The sequence below is a fragment of the Aythya marila genome (genome assembly GCF_965140915.1).
Source record: "Aythya marila genome assembly, chromosome: 4".
Lineage (NCBI taxonomy): Eukaryota > Metazoa > Chordata > Aves > Anseriformes > Anatidae > Aythya > Aythya marila.
The window spans coordinates 57,626,429-57,648,412 of record NC_139045.1 but is presented as its reverse complement, the minus strand read 5'-3'; the positions used below and the strand labels follow the sequence as shown (position 1 = coordinate 57,648,412).

Here is a 21,984-nt window from a genome sequence, read left to right as displayed (position 1 = left end):
CACTTGGTGCACTGTTACACTTTCAGGGCAATCAACAAACTTGTTAGTACATTGTACAGCTTTCTCGTTGTGATTCATCGTCTGTCAATGAATTTCTGAGGGGGTTTTTGCATATCTGGAAGTGATTATTGAAGCGTGTGTATACTACAGGACCCACAGATAAATGCCCTGTGGACTGTGGCATTAAAATTGGCAATACTTAGCCCAGGAGACAAAATTTACCAAAATATTCAGAAAGAACTCTGAAGTAAGGCACAAGGTGCCTGGGTTGAAGTATGTTATTATATTTCGAATCCATACAGGGGAGGCACCAAGCCTGCTTTTAGTGATGGTCCTTTGCCAGCATTTGCTGTGGTGCTGAACAGAACATGTTTGTCATTTGATGTGAGAATCAAGCAACTCCCTGCATCTTATGGTTTGTCCTTACAATGACCTTTCCATCTCCAAAAGCATGCTTGCAGCCTCTTTGCTGTTGCAGTCAATGCACCCAATCCAAAAACCTTCATTACCTATAATAGCAGGGTGGCCTAAAAAGGCAAAATGTTGATGCTCAGTCTCTGTGTTTTAATCCCTTCCCCTTTTCAGCTGGCTGTATGAAGGAGCGAAAGCTTGTCGTGCTGTCAGCAGTGCTGTTAGTGCTGGCAAACTGCTGAGGAGCTGGCAGTGTTTATAAGCAGCATGATTTATCATAATAGAATCAGCAGCTGATATGGCTGCAACACGGCTGAGTAGCTTTTGGTAAGCGGTATCTCAGATTTCTAGGTAGCTGATGTGGCCATATGCTTTGAACTCCCCAGCACTACCAGAGCAAGGCATGTAAGTTTCACACGGAGCTCCCAGTGATATTTTCAAGTCTGCAGACAGGCTTGCTCTTCTTTTCCAACCCTCTAGATTTATCCTTCAGTGCCAATTGGTTATGGCTGCACTTCATGTTTAGGAAACTATGCGTTACAGTCACTTCAAGAAATTCCTGGGTTTCTGACTGATGTCCTTTTGGAGCTTTTTGGTCTGTTTTTCTTCTCTTCTTGGTCTGTCTACAGGAAGAGATGCTATAGCAGCTGTTCCTGCTGCTGCTGAAAAATCTGCAGCAACATCTTCATGGTAGGGCTGTGGAGCTGGTTGTTGGCTTGTGTCAAGTGCATTTCGTTACAAGGGACTGTATATACCTTATAATCAGAGCTGCAGAGGAGAATGTTTGGTCCACAGCTTTTAGCTGAAGTTTGAAGATGGCACTTGTTATCTGCCAAGATAAGCGAGAAGTTGTGGAACATTCTCAGTTTGATCCTTTCATGTCAGTGACCAATCCTTTACTGTGTAGAAACTGGCATTTGTGCTATGTAGGGTGATTCCTCAGAATGTCAAGCCTGTGTGCCACTGGTAGTCCCTCTCCTTTTACCAATGTACAGCTTTTATCACTGATGTAAAAACAAAGATTGATTTAGGAAAAAGTTGGCTGACATTTTTGACTGTAGCTACCACCTTCAAGTTAGTAGGAGGCAGTTTGCTGTGTAACACTAAGCATGCATATTTCTTAATTCATAACTTAAAATACACAGATTCTTTTAGTTGAATGTTTGATGCTTATTAATTTATTCCTTTATGATTTTTTCACATTAGATTAGCCTACACAAACCTGAAATTAAATTGGAATCACTGAAAGAAGATATTAAAGATTTTCTGAAGACATCAGGTTTGTAATACTTCATTCTTTTTACTAACATTCAACTAGATGACCTTTAAGGTCCCTTCCAACCCAAACCATTCCATGATTCTATGAAAAGGAAGAAGATGGAGTCTTGTAAGACTGTTGAACTTTTTATAATTTTCTGCCTGAATTAGCTTATGTGTCAATTAATTGTTAGCTGTGTTTTTATAAATAAGACGTTGTCAATAGAAGAAAGATTGTAGGTTGCAGTGTTCAGTAAATCCAATGGAATGAAATAATTAAAATTTACAGTAGGTTTAAGCATGACTGAGACCTAGCCCTTATTTCAGCAAGACACATCTTTGTGTATGGAACTCTAACAAAAAATAGTTGTTTTTACTTTAGGTGTGTTGTGATACATGTAGTTTAAAATTTGAAGTTGTCTTTGAAGTTGTTAGCACTTCAACATGGAGATTGTGTTAATTCTGGATTGTGTGAGGCATTGCTAAAATATAGACAAATGCAACAGGATTTGTGAGAACTTTTATCAGATTATTAAACAGGATAGAGCAAATCAAGAGGGAAGAATTTCTTGGATTACAGCAACATTTTGAATGAGCCATGCTAAGAAGTAATTTTATCATTTTACAAGATACTGGTAATTTTTTTTAAGTTATGAATGATACAAGAGTTCAGTCACTTTATAAAAATGAAAACAGCATTCATGGAGGTACTCTTGAAAAGTTTACCCCTAGGTAAATTTCCAACTTCCTTTGGAAGCTGTAGGCTATGTAACTATAATGTGAAGATTTGGTAAGTGATACAAGATCTGTAATCACCAGGAATGCTGTGTCTATTAATATTTATAGTTGTTTTAACAATATGTTTTTGAAAAACTACAAAATAGTTATTTAACCAAAGCTGTATTATAATTATTTGAATAGCAGATGAAAATAAAAGATATTCAACCTTTATACAGACTTGAACTTGTAGTTGTTCCTACCTTAATTAGGTTCATCTCTTCCTGTCTTCATCTCTTCCTGTCTGTCTGGTAGGTAGACGTGAATTGAGACAGGACAGAAAACTCTAATGATTCTAAAGCAACCTCTGATTCATGTTCCATTAGTATTAATTCATAAAGTTGTCTTCGTGTTTTTTATTTCATTTTAACAGGTTGGGAAAAGAAGCTTCAGAATGCTGTTTATAGTGAACTCAACGTGTGAGTTTATTTAGTGTTTTTATTTAATAAGTTCCATTTATGTGATTTAATTCCTTTATGTTGTTACGCTGATATGTTGTTATTATCTGCAAGATCTGTCATACTAAGGGTGCCAACCTCATTTCTATTTTAAAGGACCATTATTTTCTTATTCATCCTAGTGAAAATACTGGACTCAAATGTACAGTTATTTTTTTGTTATTTATACTGCAAGTGCAAGAGTGACCTTACCAGCTAAAACTTGGGGGACACTTTGGGAGGCTTTCCCAAAATCTTATGATGGGGACTGATTGAATGCATTTAAATAAATGAAAATTCAGGCTATGACAAATGCTTTTGGTAAATTTTATTTCCTGAAAGATGTTTGAGATAGTTAAAAGTAAGCCAGAGGAAATGTTTGGCAACAAGTCACTGGTTTTAGTACCAGAAGAACTCATGTTGTAATGTTACTAATAGTATTACATTCTCTGTGACCATAGGAAATTCTGAAGAAATAATTTTTAACATAATGCTTATTTTTAGTTTTGATCACCATACACAGTGTTTTTACTAGTGTTCTCATAAAAAAATATATGTTTAAGTTTACAAGTAATTAATTAAGCAAAATAAAGATCTGAACATTTAAAATGTACTATGCTTTCTTCAAGGTTTCCTTCACCCTGTCATCCTGCAGCACCTCCTGAGCATATGAAAGAACCATTAGCTTATATGAGGAAAGCACAGGTTGGTTGTTACCAATTTTACGGTTCTTACTAGATCTTTGGTTAGGCTATTTGACATTTATTTCAATTCTAACATTATTGTACAATTTCTAGCATTTGTACCTTACAAAAAATATGTAATTGTATGTGTGTTAAAGTTAATAATGACATTGTATATTTGATATTTTATATACATAGCAAAAATGCTCAAGTAATTCTCCAACCATGAACGAAGTAGGATATATTGGCAGGTAGCTGAATGTTACAGAATAGAGACCATGTAAAACGTAACAAGGAGAGTTTGATTCTGTTGAGAAAAAGAAGTGTAGATATTGGTCATTTTACTTAGACTTACAAAAATACTATTTTGAAAAGATACAGGTAGGCAGTTTTGCAATGAAAGTCAACAGGCTGTGCAGATCATGAGATCTTCAGGAAGAGATACCTTCAGTACTTAGAAATGTGAAAGGAAGGTGAAAACTATAGAGATAAGGAGGTTAAGAACTGTTGAAGGAAAATAAGAGAAACAAGACTGTAAAAGATTGAGCAAAGATATTGGATGTCAGGAAAATAATATTTTTACTTCATTGGATTTTTTTTTACATGCCATTTCAAATAAATAAAAATTCCACATAAAGCTTTTTTTTCTTTCCATATTCAAGAGTACGATCTAACCAGAATATTTGTGGTGAGGATAAAATTGTATTTAACTCAGCCGTGCCTAGAAATATATAGCAGTATTCTCTTATAAGTTATTCAACAAATTGTGTTACTTTTTTCAATCATCTTGTTGCTTATTCCAGTAAGTCTTATCTTGCTGCCCTGGGTTTTCAGTCTGTAGCATTTGGGGACAAAGATTATATTAAACAAATTTTCTTCTGTGATGTGGAATGCGATGCCACAATTTACTTCCCCAAAATAATCATTCGTATCAATTTACTAATGAAAAAAGCACAGTAGTGTTTATATATGTGTTTATATATTTATATGTTTGTCTGAGCAAGTTTTGTTGGTTATTATTTTATAAGGTGTATGTAATACTTAAATTGCACAATATTTTTAGCACTGTGTGGAAACAGCAGTTCTTCTGATAATTTAGGAATGAAAAGAAGTCCTTTGTTTACTTGTTTCAAAGTTTCATAGATCTATTTCAGAGTATTAGGCATCCCTATCTGCTTCTAAACCCTTTCCTGAAATACAACTCTTCAATAAAAACATACAAATCCTTTTCATAGGAGAATACTGATAAATGGTAACAGTTGCAAAGTTGCATAAATACATGGTTAGGGAATTTACATGATGTTTTCTAAGAACACCAATTTATATGTGAGAATTTGATTTTCAAGATGCACTCATTTATCACTGTAAGTAGTAGGCCTATAAAAAACCAAGGATGATCAGAGCAGTAGAATCATAACTAAATTTTATTTTGTAACTTGTTTGAATAAAGAACAGCGAACAATATAAAATGTTTTTGAAGTCAATTTCCTTGACTTTGTTTTTGTTTACTTAAAATATTTGGAAGTAGCAAAAATGCAATTATACAGATTGCTGATACCTCTGGGGGTAAACTAAAAATAGAAATTTACTCATTTATTTCCACTAGGTATCAGAAATCTAATTAATGTTTTGAAGGTAGAAGACTGGTTTTGTTTTATTTGTAGGTAGATTTTGTTCATTTTACTTGTCTGTTAGCATCCCAACAGTTGAATATTTTGATGCTATCCACAAAACTTGTCCTAGCAGAAAAATGTTTTCCATGTACGTCATATTTGATTTTTGTTATTCACAGGCACTGTTTAAAGTGCTATTTCTATTGTTATCAGTTTGCTGGCATTTTCTTTATCCTTTTCTATCTTAATTAATTTTGGCCTACCTCAGTATTCTGGAAAGAAGGGTAATACTGGCTGAAAAGCATCTTATTTTGATGTAATTTATTGAAATTATTTTGAATGAATCAGTAATTAAAACTATTTACTTTTTTTTTTTTTTTAACAGTAGATATTAAAATGTTCATAATTAACCCTTCTGCTTTTCAAATTGGTTATCTGATTGGTTTTCTGATTCTTTTCCGGTAACCTGAAGTTTATATACTGTATTCTTTTCATTATATCAAAAGAAAAACAGCTTTCCTGAAAATGATAGAACATTAAACAAACCTCTTCCCACCTTGTTAAACAGCAGAATTATTTCTTAAAACTTAGACATCTTAATGCATACTAGGTGTTAGCACTAAATTCTAGGATTAAAAAATATGGACTTGGCTAACTTGCTTTATCTGCCCAGCAGAGACTGGTGTGAGTTGAAAAGTTCTCAAATCCATTAGACTCCTATATTTACTGTTTTTTATCTGTATTTTGATGAGGTGAAATGATTGCAAGCCTTATCAGGTATTTGTTTCACTCTTGGGGATCACTAGGAAAGCCTTTGATTGATTTAGGAAAACTGCTGCAAACAACAACATAGAAATGAAGTGGACAACGTAAAGATAAGAATAAACAGAGCTAAAGAATAAGAAGCTGAGTGCAAAGAAATGTTAGGAAGTGTTTCGAGTCTAACACCTCCCATGCAGCTATGTTCTAATTGTGTCGTATATAGATCTTACAAAGTTCACAATGAGCCAAACACTATAAATCTCAACAGGAACTCTTATCATGAAAGTCCCATAAATACATAACTCATAAATTTGCAATACTGTGTTTTAATCCATACAGTTCCTTTTTCCTGTTTTTTTAGCTGTAAGCCAGGAGCTTGATGTTTCAGGTTGTGTTCTGACAGAAAAGTAAATCAAGTAAATGTGAAGAGGAGATAGATTGCTAGATAATAAATGATGTCCCAGCATCCAGTAACAGAGAATAAAGAGCAAGAAAACAGGAAAGGAGAAGCCCATTCTGTGTTGGAGTAGGTCTTCCTACCCTGTTGCTTGAAAGGTGTTGCTTTCCAGATTAAGGCAACATTAAATCAACTAGCCATCCTCAAAGGAAGCTGAGATACTGTACTGGCTCTGGAGAGCCCATGTTGTTAGGTGCTTATTTTTGTTCACCATTCCTCGAGGTTTTCTTCTGTTATTTCAAAATCTATCTCTAGTGAAAAAAATGATATTTTTTGTCTGACATTTGTGCAGCAAGAAACGTAACTCTGGGGGATCTTTTGCAGTACAGTGTTCCTTCCTGAAGGTGTGGCAGTTCTTAAACCTAGGGTATTGGAGTGCATTCACAAAAACAAGAATTCTAATGAACTACGTAAGGAAATCTTAAGGGTAACTCAGTGTTTTCCACTTGAGTAGCATCAGCTACGTAGCTAAAAATACAGGGAACTGAAAGGATAAGTTGTCTTCCAGTGGCCTGCACTTTGGACTTCGAGGAAAACAGAAGACTATAATTGCTTATATGCTAACCAGTTTGTTCCTTGCTCCAATGGATTCTTTACCTCCACGCTTCTAGCCAAATCTGTGAAGACCTTACTGAGCCTTGCTAAAATAAATCCTCCCCTACTGCTGCTCGCATTTGCCTCTGTCACTCTTTGCTCATTTTCAGGTCTTGTATGTTGAAGAAAGTCAATATATAAACAATAAACTTGATTAGAAAATTACCTTGGAGTCCATTACTATATTCAGTATTGATATTCTGGTAGGTTTTTTGCCTGACTAAGACCAGATTCCCCATGTTGTACATGCTATGCAGAAATACTTTCAAAAAAGCTTTCTGACCTGTATGTTTAGAGTTACAATATAGAGCACTCTCCAGCCTTGTTTAAAATGTGAGTAATACTACCATTGATTTCAATAAAAGCATGGGTACCAGGAACTTTCTAAAGTCTGATAAAGATGCAACCATCCATATTCTGATTTCTCCCAGAAGAGATAAGAAATCCATAGGGTATTTTCTTTCTTGAAACAGACTGACTGACTCTGAAAAATTTTTAAATGACAATACTATGTATTAAATTTTAATGTTGTGACTGCTAAAGATCCACTTAAAACATTTTCCTTCAGTAATCAATACATCTTCCTTAGTTTCTAAATCTCTTTGAGAAAGTAGAGTTCATGAGCATCAGAACTAGAGCAATACTAAGATATTTGCTAGCATATCTCCTCTTTTAGAAATCTTCAGGTTTGGATTAGAGAAAATGTAGCCAATGATATCTGTGGCCAGATACCTTGAATTCTACTTGCTTCTAGTTCTTGTTGGGTACTCTGAAAGAATTACATTGCTATCTAGTCTTCTAGAAGAAAGAATTTTGGGATTCATAATAGTAGGGAAAAAAATGTAAGCAATACTAGTTAGTTCATGCAGTTCAGATGTATTTCTTTTTAGTTTATTTGTTGTCTACCCAGTTTCATTTAACTTAGTTCATAAATGACCTTACTATAGTATTAAGATACATCGTTTGTAGCCATACCGATTCCAGCAATGTGTTTTCTTGGTGTTAAATTTATTTATAAAATTATAGGAATCATCTTTAAAATATATATGTAATTCCCTATCAGTGAAATGAATTGATGATCTCTGGCTTTTACTTTAGCCCCTTGGCATACTGCATTTTGTTTCTACTCAGTGCAGGAAATTCCACTGGCCTGTGGCACTTGGGAGAGAGGAGGAGGTCTTTTCTGGAGGGGTTGTGTGACCCTCACTTTTATTTGGATTTGGTCGCTTTTGTTTGAATATCTTTTACTGGGCAGAATCCTGAAGGCTTGAAGTATCCAGATAATATTTATTACTAACGTGTTACATGTTTGATGCAATAACCCAACTAATCTCTGGTCAGTCATACCGAGGGTATCAGCCTCCATTCCTCCTTGGTGTGAGCTGGTGCGCAGTCTTGCAAAGCTGCTATCATCCACCTCTGTGCTTCTTTTGTATTTTTTATAATTTGGCATGTCAATGCTCTGCAGCAAAGCAGGGTTCCATAAATGCTTCATTCCATCCATGAGAGAATAAACAGTTTGTGTCGTGCTGTTGTGTAATTGTAGCATTTGGAAGGCATTTAAGTACAGTAATGCAGTGAAATAAAAATATGATATAGAATATTATAAAATTTATGGTGATCTGGAAAACATTTGTTACAGTCAATACTTGGTCTGTTTTGTTTATGCAAGAGAAGGTAAAAGGATTACTTGATTGTGAGAAAAAAAATCACTGGTAATAGATAGCTATTGCATTTGATGGAAAATGTCATAAGAGGATCATGTAAACGGAAGCTAAAGCAAAGCAATTATAGATAAGATGTAATCTTTTCTTTCTTTCTTTTTTTTAAACAAAAACCAGAACATTTGAACATCTGCCCTTCCCTTCGTTTGCTTCCTGTCTAATAAACTGCAGCCCATTTTGGAGAGAACTTTAAGCTTGAGGAGCATGTGGTTAGATGGTATCTAACTGTTGTAGAATTTGTGTCTAGAGATAATTACAAATAATAAATAGAGCTAAATGAAATTAACAGGAGTCTTTGCATTTGCTTGGTTGGGGCTTGACTCATCATCCACAGAAAACTAAATTAAATATAAACCCCACCAGTGCTGTTGTAGTCACAGAAGCAAAATCTTAAGTCAGCTGACTAGGAAGTCAGTACTAGCTGGCATTAACTTCAGAGGAATTATCCACAGATCAGGCACCATATGGTAGGCTCAAAGTCTAATGCAGTAGTCAGAAGAATCTGATTGCTCTTTAAGCTGTCCACTTGTTACTGAAGTATTTTCTACTTCTGTTTTTCTCTTTGATATGTGAACTATTTCCTGAGCGTTATTGTAGAACTACTACTCTTTCACCATTACAGAACACCAAATTTCTAACTTTTTAAACTTCTGAGAATCATTATCATCTCAAATATCTTTTGTAGAGAAAGACTTGCTTTCTGTTCAGGTCACAAAGTGGAGGAGGCGTACTTCATGCGTAGTTCATTGTCCTGCTCATAATCATTTTTTATTCTTGAGGAATTTGTTAGATGTGGAAGGAAGCTTGAACATTAGGCATATGTCAAAAATCAGTAATTGTGGAATGTGTGCTTTTTGAGTTTTGAAATTTGAATAACTCACTTAACTGGTTCTATATTGTGATGTAGATGATAAAATCTGTTTGCTCTGTTGTTTCCATTTAAACAACCATGTAAATGTTTTTGCTAACATGAATCAGTGACTCTTGCCATCCTTTCTTATATATGACTTTATAAAACTGCATATTGTCAGTCATGGTAAAATTGGAGGGGGAAAAAAAGAAATCTTATGTATTTTTTTTATTTTTTTTTTTTTATGAATTTCAGGGAAGCTGGGAGAAGCGAATTCTAAAAAGTCTAAATAGCATGTGCACTGAACTCAGTATCCCACTAGCACAGAAGGTAATGTATTCCCAACTTTCTGTTGTCAAACGGTGTTTTTCTGGAAGTTAAACCTGGTCTTGTAAGCTTGTGTTCATTGTTCATTTTGCACACGGTTATCAAGAGCTGCAAGACTGGTATCCAAGTTATTTTAGTACAGAATAAATTTCAGAGATTGTGGCAGTGTTTGCTTGAGCTGAACTTGAGAGAAGTCTATAGTCAGATCTTCCTCTGCTGTTGCACAAATTAGCCTCTTGAGGGAGCAGCATGTTGGAGAGCTAATTGGCTTTTCGCAGAGCATTCCTGTGTGCAGGCTCAGCTGTATAACTTAGAGCTGCATAGCCTGTGTGCAATATGGGTATACTTTGTTTACTGGCCAGCAAAGCAGCAAACTGCTAGTACCGACACATCATTATTGGTTTTATTTGTCTGCATTCTGCATTTCTTCATTTAGAAGCTTTAAATTTAAATATTACAGAACTGGATTGTAATGTCAGAATGTTTTGTTCTTTGCTCCTGTTGCAATATGTACAATTTTTCTCTACAGTATGTAGCAAAACCTCTATAGTTCGTTATAAGAGATACAGGGTGCAGCTGGTTTTACTTTTCATGGATGGGAATTTGAGGACAAAGTCTAGCAGCTCTAGCGAATAAGCAGTAAATCCTCAGTAAAGGAGGTAAATCCTGAAACCGACTATCAAATAGCCTCAAATTCATTAGAATACTCATAAAACTATTAAATTGCCACCTTTTCAACCTTTAATTGGAACCTGGGACTTTCTGCAGAAAAAGGTAACTTCAGGCTTGGAACTGGATTTTAGCAAAGTAAGTTTGTGCTGCCAGTGCAATCTGTTTTTAAAAGTGTTACATTAATTTACATATTTTTTTTACTCATTCTCTTAAAAAAGAAGAGTTACTTTCTTGTGTCTTTCAGAGGCCTGCAAGTGAGCAGAAAGAACTGCTTAATAAATGGAATGAAATGGGAACTGATGAACCAGGTAAGATCAACTAAAATTACATGCATTAAATATTTGTACATAGAAAAATGCCATATGTATCTTATTTATCGGTCAAAGATTAATGTAATAAATGCAAAGTAAACTGATTTCAGTCTTTTTTTTCTGATTTGTTATGTTTTATTATGCATAAACATTCACTTCATTGTGATTTTGTTTCAAGTTACTGAGCTAACTCTGAGTCAGCACTTAAAGGTTATGGCATAATACTCATTATGATGCTGTAGAGATTTATACAGCAAAGGAGTACCCCTTCTAGTGTAAACTCAAGCTAATAGAAAGAAAATGTTCAGAAGTATGGATGATTAAGCTCAGACATTTTATTAACAAAATATAAAAATAACACTTGCACAGAATAATCGATCATATCGGCTGGGAGAGCAAAGCTAAATACAGTTAGTTAATTCCCAAGTTCTCAAAAGAAATGATTTTTCTAGAGTAATAGTTTGTATCCCACGGAGTACCACCTACACAGTGACCAATACCTTTCATGGATTGCTGATGACAAGTCCCTATTTTTTATTTGACTATAGCATATTTCATTCAGCAATCTTCACTATTTAAAAAAAAAAAAAACAAAAAACCACCTATTTTGAATATTATATCACTCCCGTGTCTGAAAGTGGTTCAATCTAAAAACTTGCATGGAATCGATAAAAGGCTTTCTAGGGCTCTTCACTTAAATACCAAGGAAAACCAAGGCACTGACTAATAGTAGCATAATCTTGGAGAGTGTGTTGTAGTTGTTACTCTGATATTTGTCATGATGTTATTTTAATCTTTGCTGTAATGCGTTATTGAAATTGCTAAATTGTGTTACAGCTATGGGAAAATTGCATGCATTTTTAATCTCTTTCGGTTTTAACATGTAATCATTGAAATCTTATTTCAGATCTAAGTCTTTTCCGGCCTGTTTATGCACCTAAAGATTTTCTTGAAGTAAGTATCATGAAAAAACTCAGTGATTGAATTGCATCCATTATAGTCTTTTATGTGAGGTGGGAAAGGTAATTTTTAAGTCTCAAGGAGACTGGTAAGCAATACAATTTGCTATTATTCCAAAAAAGCACGATTGGTATGATGGGGATGATTGTACATTGAATGATATAATAGAAAGCTCATAAAAAGGATTTGCAGTATCTTTTTTTTTTTTTGGCAATTGTCCATATGCATATTTACACTGAGACAAAAACTAGTAATAGTACTTCCTAGTACTCCTAGAATGAAGTGTGAGACCTACCCATACAATTGCCCTACTGTGTTAGTTTGCAAACCTTTTGCTACTAAAGGGTCCTTCTTTCATTCACGTTAGCTTTTGCAGCTTATTCAGGGTCTTTTCTCTTTTTAAGAGCACCAGTGTCTGATTGGATCATTAGTTAAGGTTAATATCTTCTATAAGAGTAGCTCCATCTTATTTCTTAATTCATTTTAGATTTTAAACGGCAATACATTAAGCAATAAATAAAATAAATTGCAATGTGTGAAGCTGATAGACTGATTTCAATCAGTCTAAAGGTTGGTTGAAATTTTAGGTCATGTATGACGAATGTGAAAAATCAAACGTAACAGAACTCTGTGGAATTTGAACTCTTTTATCTATAACCAAATGATATCATTACAAAAATGAGATTATGTGATTGCTGAATCTTTAAAGTCTAAAATGACAGTATTACTCATCATTTTGCATGGTTCAAGCACGAAATGTCTTAATAAAACAGAACTTGCTTTACCAGCTATGCTTAGAATAGGAACTAACAATGGAGTAATAAGCCTTGTTGATGACAGTGAACTTAATGATGACGCAGTAGGAGGTTTGGGGTTAAAATGAGATTGAAAATAAAATTTAAAAAAACTGCATCTGTATATTTTGTCAGTTATACAGGAACCAAATCATCAAGAACATAACAGTATAGATTTATAGAGTTAAGATGGCCTCCTCATTTGCAGAATAAAATGTAGATGTCTAATAGTGAATCATCAGTCAGAGTCAATGTATTTTAATGTTTGATGTGATTTAGTACAAGTCTAATGGAATGTCTTTTGTAGTGGTAGAGAAAATGTATCATATTTCTGATTTACGTATGAAATGTTTCATGGTTATGAATTGCCAGTACATTTCTGAATCCAACAATAAACTTTCTGTCCATTGTGTTACATTTCTAGAGTGCTTCTTGTCCAATTAGGAATATCTGAAATTTTTAATTAAACAAATTTTAATTTTCGTTTTCCATCATTGTCCTAACAATCAAGTTATGTATTTAATCTTGAGCTTACAGATGTTTGCAGATGAATCCATTTTCATTTTGGACTTATCCAGTGACCATTTTTTAAAAAATATTTTCTTTCCAGAGTATGCAGTTTATTATGTTAATCTTTTAATTTACAAGTCTGATGATGAGTTTATGTGATATTAGAATACTTAGAAGACTGAGAATTACAGAGATAGATTGTTGTAGAATTTTATAAGAGCAAGAAACTTATCTTAGAAAGTAACCTTGTCAGCTTAACATTATAATATCAAAATATATACCCATGGAATTAGAGTATGTAACAGACGAAATTCTTTTATATAGTCCAGTTATTTATCTTGACATTGAGTCCTTGTCTCTTAAATTTTACCCTTACTTTAGATTTTTAAATTTGTTTTAAAAAAAAAAAAAAGTCAAATAGAAGGAAGTGCTTAGAGTTATTGTTATTTAGTAAGAAATGATTGTAGTAGCAAATTGTATAGTGCTTTGATTGAATGCTACATAGGGTTGCCAATGTAAGAACACGAATAAAAATTCTTTCAGAAAAAAAAAAAGTAGTGTTATAGAATATTCTAGATATTTTAGCCATCAGGAGGATATTCTTAAGTGTTCAAATAGCTTTGATGAAGAAGCTGATTTTTTTTTTTTAAGACTTCACTATGTAACCAGCACTTAATCTCATATGAAAAATGATTTCTGTTTTTTTATTTCATAATTCGGACTTAGTTTTCAAAGTAGAATATGTTTGCATCCTGAAAAATTTGGCTCCTTTGTGATTTTGAAAAGCTGATATATGGTCTGATGTAATTTGGGCCTGTACATATGATAGTTTCAGGAAATGGTCTTATGCCAAATGTACTGTTTACAATACTGATGATTTTGAGAAAATTTCTGAATGTGAATTTCTGAAAATGTGCAAGGAATGACAGAACTACCATTTTTAAGGTACTGATGAACCTTCGAAACCCAAATTATGAAAATGGAGAACAACCTAGTTTCAGAAATCATCTGGGGCTAATTCAGGTTCCTCTAAAAGTTAAAGATATTCCAGAATTGGTAAGTCTTTCTTACAAGAGGTTTCTATAAAAATTAGTTTGCCTTGCTAATGAACAAGATTCTAAACAATAATAACATTAAAATTGAGTTAAATTTCTCCTTTTGAAACTGAAAATCAGTATGAACATGTAGTGGGTCAACAATTAAAACACAGCATAGAAAAGTCTTTTTAAAAGTAGTTTTTAATGGAAAATGAAATATAAAAAATAAATTGTCACTTGGGAAATTTCCATTTTGTGCCACACCGCTGTTGATTTGTGACAAAAATATGTATATTTTCTTCATTTTTTTTGGTGTGAAAATAAACTCTAAAGACGCATTTTATTGTAAGACGCATTTATTCTGTCGTTTTATTTGAGCTTGCACATGATCAAGTAAGATGACAATCAGTGTCTGATATTCTCTTAAAGTAATTTTAAATCTTGTTATACTGTCAGACAGTAAATGGAAGGAAGTGCTTGAATACAACTGTTATCATTGGAGGATAAGAGAGCTTTTCTTAAGGCTCCACTGAGAAGGTTCCTGAGGAGTTTATGCTATCCTTAACCTGATCTCTCATTTCCCACTTTATTACATACAGGCATATTTCATAGTCAACATGAAAAATGACACTAGACTAAGTATTGATGTGAGATTTTTCTCTTTTAAAAACCTGGGATTGTGTTTCATATATATGGATTTAAAAGAACTGTGTTTGGTTTAGAAAATATTTGCATTAAACCTTTCAGAAGAAATCTCATGATTTAGAGAATTAAACACTACTAATTACTTTGTTATGGTTTTGTTTTGTTTGTTTGTTTGTTTTCAGAAAGAAGATTTCAGTGAACTAGGCTTAAATACAGGACAGCTGGGTATTGATGATTCAGCACAAGTGCCTCCTGGTTAGCAAATGCTGTGTTTTAGTCATTTACTTAGAGAACTAATGCATAGAATACAGTGCAAATATCAAGCAGCTTGTGTATTTTTTCCATAATGAACCATAAATATTTATTCTGCACCTATGAATTTAATGATTTTATTGGTAAAATACAGCTAATAATAAGCAACATCAAAAATACAAAGGGTCGGATTTGAAGATTTAAAATTAGCATATTTACAGCTTGAAAATATGTTAATTTCAGGTGTTTGAACACTTCAGGATGAAGTCTGGAGGACAAACTTTTCTGTCTCCAAAACTGCAGAAAATACTGATAAATCTTAAGTCAACCCTGCAGTGTGACACCACTAATGGATACATATAACAGAAACATCTTCTGTTATTTTTTCTGGTATACAATTATTCCTATGTGAACAGGTCTTAAAATGGCCTCTCCATGTAAAAATGGAAAACACTGAAGTTATTTTACTTTTTAAATGGAAACTTACCTATTCGAAGTCTTGGCTTTTGCAGTGTAGTGCTACTTTTGTATTTGTGTCCTTCATATGAGAAGAAATTCTTTGGTATTATTTCTTCATATTTCTTGGAAAAAGACATTGATGCTGATGCAGGTTAGTTTTTAGTGACTTTGCATTCAGCTAATTTTTACTGCTAGTGATGTGTAGTAAAAATACAGAATACTTTACTGGGTTGAGTGTCATTTTTTCTAATTTGTTTTTTTGTAGTTCATTTGTATTTCTTTATTTCCTAGAGTTCTTTGAAAATGAACATGTACGTGTTGGACAAAAAGGTACGGATATGTTTTCATTTGTTTAAAAAAAACACCAACAACAGAAACCTATGAGTATTATGAATACAGCTTGTACTTTCATATCTCATATTCCTTTAGAATTTTAACAAGCTGGGCAGACGAACAAAATATAGGCAGTAATACCATTGTAATTTAGACAAGGGCAGAAAAGCAAGCATTGCAGTCTACCAGTAGCTATCAGATAAAAAACTCCACAAATATTTCATTAAAATGAAATAGGAAGCATAGACACATAACTTTCTGGTGATGACTTAACTTATGCTGCTACTGAATTTCATTTTAAAATCACGAGACTCTGGACTCCCTTCCCTGCACACACAGTTCTCATTAATGAAATGGGTTTTACGCCAGTGCGTCAGAACAACGTCTTTTTAATTTGCAGTTGCAGAACTTGCTAAATATTGCAATACTTAGTTACCAGGTATACAGCTTTTTCTGAAAAAGGTTAGGAGTTTCCATGATGGCTGAGACTTGATCCAGAAAGGAAAAAAAAACATTTATTAGTTCCAGTTCACTTATAGGAGTGTACATGCAGGGAATGTTTGAAATATACGCAACTTACAGTTTCTTGTGATTTGTGCAAAATATTATCAAAGGAAAAAAGTGGGGTGGATACCATCTCAAAAGTCCTCCATCCCTTTTTTGTTGTTGTAGTAACAAAACAATGACCTTTCTTTGTCTTCTCCTTTTGTGGTCCTTCTGTTCATTGTCTGTTCTCTGATCCAAGTGCAACTCATTAGGGTACTGTCCATCTCCCTGTTCTTTTCTTTTTTCTCCAAATCAATTCTCCACCCAAACTTACTGAGCCATTCATTTAAATCCACAATGTAACTTTTAGTCCTCATCTCGTCTCTTTAGAGCAGCCTCTATTACACAGTTGGTCTTAACTTTTTGTATGTGCAAAGACACGGAAACTTGTAAAAGTGTAAGCTAGAGTGTTGACCATGAATATTTAAGTTCATTCAGTGGGATTTCTTTTGCATACTCTATTGGATTTTAGAACATAAAGTGTTCTTTATGTCCTTGGTTGCCATGGGTGCATTGATTTTCTTTTATGCAATACATACTACCTCGTCTGAGGAGCTACATTTTATTATAATCTAATTTGTAATTCCTTTATTGTATTGTAAAACTTAATCTTGTATGTAGCAAAACTACTTTTTCATACTTTGTGTCTCAGTAAGAAACAGAAAGGTAAACAGGTTTTTTTTCTTTTTACCCCGTTCTTTAAGGGGGGGGAAAAAAGATGACACGCCATCTGTGTTAAGAGCTCTGCTCGTTAAACAGAAAATTTGTAGACCAGTTATTCAGTACTTCAGAAGTGAGAGAAAAAGATAATTCAGTAGGTTTATAATTCCAAACCTCATCCTTCCAAACCTTTTAGATATTTTCCCTTTAGCTAATGCTTGCTGGTAAAGCAGATTGTAAGCCCTGTTCCTGAATCTTCATATTACGAGCACGTAAAGCTAAGCAACACTCCGGCTATCAGTCAGATAGGTAACGGACTAACCTCATTCTCTTGCTTTCTTTGTTGCCTGCACATGTGTTTTATTTGCCAAAATAAATGCTTGAATTCTCTCTGTATAACAAACAGCACTGAAAATAAATCTTTCAGAACCATTGCTTGCACACAAAACTGTAATAAGCTCAATAGAAGAGTAAAGAAGTGCATCAAATTCCAGTGTAATACAAAATTTCTTGGTAATACGGTCTTTTATTACTTTTTTTTATTGGTCTAACAGACTAATATCCACTTCAAATATATGCAAATATTGCAGAACTCTTTTACTGTCATAGGCTGTGTAGTGTGTCTCAATTTTCACTACTCAGAAAAAAAAAATAAAAAATTGAAGTACTTGAAGTTTGGTAAACTTTGGACATCTTAAACTACATCAGTTTATTACTTGCTTTTTTTCTTGCAGTTTTAACAGAGCAAGATAGTGCTGCTGCTCAACAGTATGTCCGTCAGGGATGCCCAACGGCACTCCGAGCTGATCTGTGGGCCCTCATTCTGAATATTTCTAATCAGCCAGAGGTAAGGAGCAAAGTGAGAGTAAAATCAGCACAAGTAGGATGTTAATATGTTAGAACAGGTCCAGAGGAAGTTGATCAGAGGGCTGGAGCACCTCTTCTATTAAGAAAGGCTGAGATAGCTGAGGCCGTTCAGCCTTTAGGCATTAGAAGAGAAGGCTCCAGGGTGTCCTTATTGCAGCTTTTCAGTACTTAAAGGGGGCTTATAAAAAAGATGGAGAGCGACTTTTTGCTGAGTCAGATAATGACAGGATCAGGGGGAATGATTTTAAACTTAAAGAGGGGAGATTTAGGTTAGAGATTAGGAGGAAATTCTTCACTCAGAGGGTGGTGAGGTGCTGGATCGGGCTGCCCAGAGAGGTTGTGGTTGCCCCATCCCTGTAGGTGTTCAAGACCAGGTTGGATGAGGCCCTGAGCAACCTGATCTAGTGGGTAGTGTCCCTACCTATGACCAGGGGGTTGGACCTAGAGGATCTTTAAGTTCCCTTCAAACCTGAGTCATTCTATGAAAATACAAAGGCATGTGTACAAACACTTTTACTATTTTACTCAAGTCATCAACAATGAACTCTTCTGCAGTATCAGAAGACATATAACTGTCAATATATCTAATATATTCATACCATAGCAATTAAAATCCATAGGTAAGTCTTTGGAGAATTGTCAGTACTTTGTTACATTTATGACCGAATTTACATGTATGAAGGCTATTTTTATTTCAATAAAAGCCTTGTATAGATTTTACTGTATTTCATGTCCTTTGAGGATGTAGTCATTTTCTCATAACACTGCAGCATTTATTGGTGACTATATAGTAGGATGATAAGATCTTATCCATAAAAATAAGTGTGAATCTTGTTCATTGGCAGCTTACCTAAGGAGTACTCATACTAAAACAAATTTTTAATAAAGTTATTTGGTCTGGAATTAGAATTACTTAGTTTATTCTTTTTATTTTTTTGAGAAATAGAGCAGGCTTTTGTTTCTCATAAGTAAAAGATGAAACTCTCTGTAGAAGAAAGAGCTGTTGAAATAATAATGAAATATTGTAAATCTTAATCAAGATGCTCAACACAAGATTTAAGTTCTTTTAAATTACTAGGCCAGCTTGACCTTTAGAAGTCTTGCTCTTTATGAGACCGGGAGTTTAATAGATATGAAATCAATGTTGTTGGTTACACTGCGTCTGCTTATATTCTGTTAAATGCTACATCTCTAACAGCGTTTTTATCTTGATGTAGAAAATGAAAACGTTGAATAAAGAAGCCAGGGATTTTGTTTTGATGACAGAAAGTCAAGAAAATGAGAAAAATAATAAAATATTTCATTTTACTTTTATGTGAAGCATGAGCTATTATGGAAATAGATTTCCTAAAATTCAGTTTCTGAAATTGGCATGGACATCTTTTCTACTTCTTTTTTAAAGAGGAACACAAGCTGTGTCTGTCTATTAATATATTTGTTGGCCATACTGTTACATCCTCTAAAAGTTAACTCTAGTTTTTAGTAGTTTTTAATGTGTGTTTCTATTATGCATGAAGTATGAATATTTTAGACATTGTCCAAAGGTTAGCTTCTGCTCTGAGTGTATTAACTCGATCTACCATTAGGTAAGCTAGAGAGCAGTGTATTTGATTACATCTACTCATGGATGTGTTTTCACTTTGTAGTAATTAGTAAGGCATCTCCAACTTATGCATGTGGACATTTATGTGGACAGCTAATGTGCCCTCCCTGACGTAATATTTACCTTGTGTTAACTTTCCACACACTTAGCAAACGATGCTCATGAACTATAGAGGAGGTAGAAAAAAAACAACTTCATACACATAAAGTATTCTTTGATTCAGTGCAGAAGACCTTCTGCTTTAGGAAATATTGCATGGGGTTCAGAGCCTTGAGATGGAGACTGTTAGGCTGCATGCAGGAAATTATTAGTGAGACAGTATTTTGTGGTGAAGATGAAAAAACTCTAGAAAGGTAAGTGGCTAGAGAATGGTAACAACAACCTGAAAGAAAAGTAAGGATGGATGAAATAATGTTGAATTGCAAATTTGTCAACAGTTTGAGATTATTGAAATAAAGGACTGGAAAACAGTTAAAACAAAAAAACAAAAAACAAACAAACAAACAAAAAAACACCAACACGCCAAAGAACAGAAAGAGTGTGCTTCATGAAAAAGCATGTGACTATTCTGAATCTTTTCCATCCAAGTTCAGTGGCATCTGACAACTTTCATGGGTTAGTTACAAACTGCTAACAGTAATGAAGGACAACTCCTACCTTTGTCATCAATTTGGGTTGCATCCCACAGTATGAAGTGCTGAAGGACAGCATATCTGTTACAGAGCTTGGTTGTGATTGCCTCCATTGAGCAGAATAGCTAGAAAAACACTTTCTAAAGTACATTTGTTCTCAGGCATAGAGTTTTGTGCCCTTCATGCTCCTTGCTTTTTTATGAACAGAGAATACCTAGAAATGGAAGATAAATATTTTCATCAATGAGTGGGGACACTTCTCACTGAAAGTTTAACAAAACACATGCTCCAGTTAAAACCTGTTCACGTGGATATTCACCAGCATCATCTATATTATTAATTTAAATTTTTCTTTAGAAATGTAGCAGATAAATTAGCACATAACATAAGATGGATTTTGATATACTTTTCACTGATAACAGCTATATTTGGGGCATTATGTTGTCTCTATATTATTCTGCAGTTCAAATGTTACCATGAAGTAAATTAGCTAGTCAAATTCAGTCAAATAAATTGTGTCTGTATCATTCTTTTATTTAGCTTTTGGTTGGATTTTATTTTGTTTATTTTTCTAAACATACTTTATAGAGTAATATAGATAGTTTAATATATCTTAATTATAAAATAGAAGGCTGAGAGCATTCTTTAAAATGCTGTAAGCAAAGCCTACAGTGTTTGTATATATAAATATCTTGTGAGATACATAATTTTCAGTTTAGAAATATTTTTTGTTCTTTTCTAAAAGGGTTGAATGATTTGATTCTTCGATTTTGATGCAAAAGTGAATACAGTGATTGCTACTTGTAGTCATATTTGAATGCCAACGTGTACATTTATTCTGGTGTTTTCTTGACATCCGTGTAAGCTCTGCTTATGAATGAAATTACCTCTAACCTTCACTTGTGCAGAGTCTAGTTCAGGTGGATTTAACATTACATTTGTTTTGATGTCTGCACTTACTGCTGCGTGTTTATTATTTCCTGAGAAACTGACCCATCCATCTGGTATTGCTAAATTAACTCTTTTCAATGCATTCAGTGAAAGGTTTAACATTGTTTTCTTCATTAACAGAATAAAAGCACCAAAAAAAAATGCAGCCTAGTTCTATACAAACGCCTTTTAAAATGAGTCCTTAATGTTTTCTGCTGCTTTGGTTTTCTAAACAATTGACTTTTGTTTTGGCATTGGGAGTTGTGGTAGCAACGTAAAATGCAGAGATTTGGTACTGTATTTGACTTACCTTAAAAAAAATAATTTAAGAGCTCAGATTGATGTATGAGCATAAATTCATGAAGCTTCACAGATCTATGCATAGTAGAAAAACATCATTATCCCTGTTTTACAAATTAGTAGCTTATGTAATGTGACAGAAGACTTTGTTCTAATGTGGCAGTGTTGGAACTGATCCTTAGGAGTTCCAGAGCTCACCAGGTTGCTGCCCTGAGGACCTGTATTTTGGAATCTTGCTGAATTTTAAAGGAAAGTTGTCACTCACAGAAAACCTTGTCATCCTCTTCCCATTCTGTCTTACTATTTTCTCATAGTTAAAAATGTCTTTCTTATCTTGCTATGCATATGTGAGGAATTGGCTAGTTGTTTGGCAAAGGATTCCCACACTGCCTTGATTGTAGACTCTGTCAAGTAATGTATCAACCGTATTAGAACTTGTGGAATTGGCAATACCTTTAAGGCATCTTGCATGCATATACAACACAAACAGTTAATCATGCAATATGGCTAGCATAAAAAAGAAGTTTTTTTGTTTGTTTGTTTGTTTGTTTTGCTAGTTCCTGTCATAATAGGTACAGTTA

The 21,984-nt window shown here is 34.0% G+C and overlaps 1 protein-coding gene across 1 annotated transcript in view; it reads left to right on the top strand.

Annotated features, from left to right (window-relative positions):
* Positions 1-21,984, top strand: part of TBC1D19 (TBC1 domain family member 19) — a 45,525-nt gene that overhangs the window by 7,381 nt on the left and 16,160 nt on the right. Inside the window, exons 2-11 of the mRNA XM_082758587.1 lie at positions 1,618-1,690; positions 2,819-2,864; positions 3,512-3,587; positions 9,821-9,895; positions 10,809-10,872; positions 11,783-11,829; positions 14,085-14,195; positions 15,004-15,076; positions 15,824-15,862; positions 17,806-17,918. Coding sequence (XP_082614713.1) covers positions 1,618-1,690; positions 2,819-2,864; positions 3,512-3,587; positions 9,821-9,895; positions 10,809-10,872; positions 11,783-11,829; positions 14,085-14,195; positions 15,004-15,076; positions 15,824-15,862; positions 17,806-17,918 — 717 coding nt within the window. The remainder of the gene's footprint in view (positions 1-1,617; positions 1,691-2,818; positions 2,865-3,511; positions 3,588-9,820; positions 9,896-10,808; positions 10,873-11,782; positions 11,830-14,084; positions 14,196-15,003; positions 15,077-15,823; positions 15,863-17,805; positions 17,919-21,984) is intronic.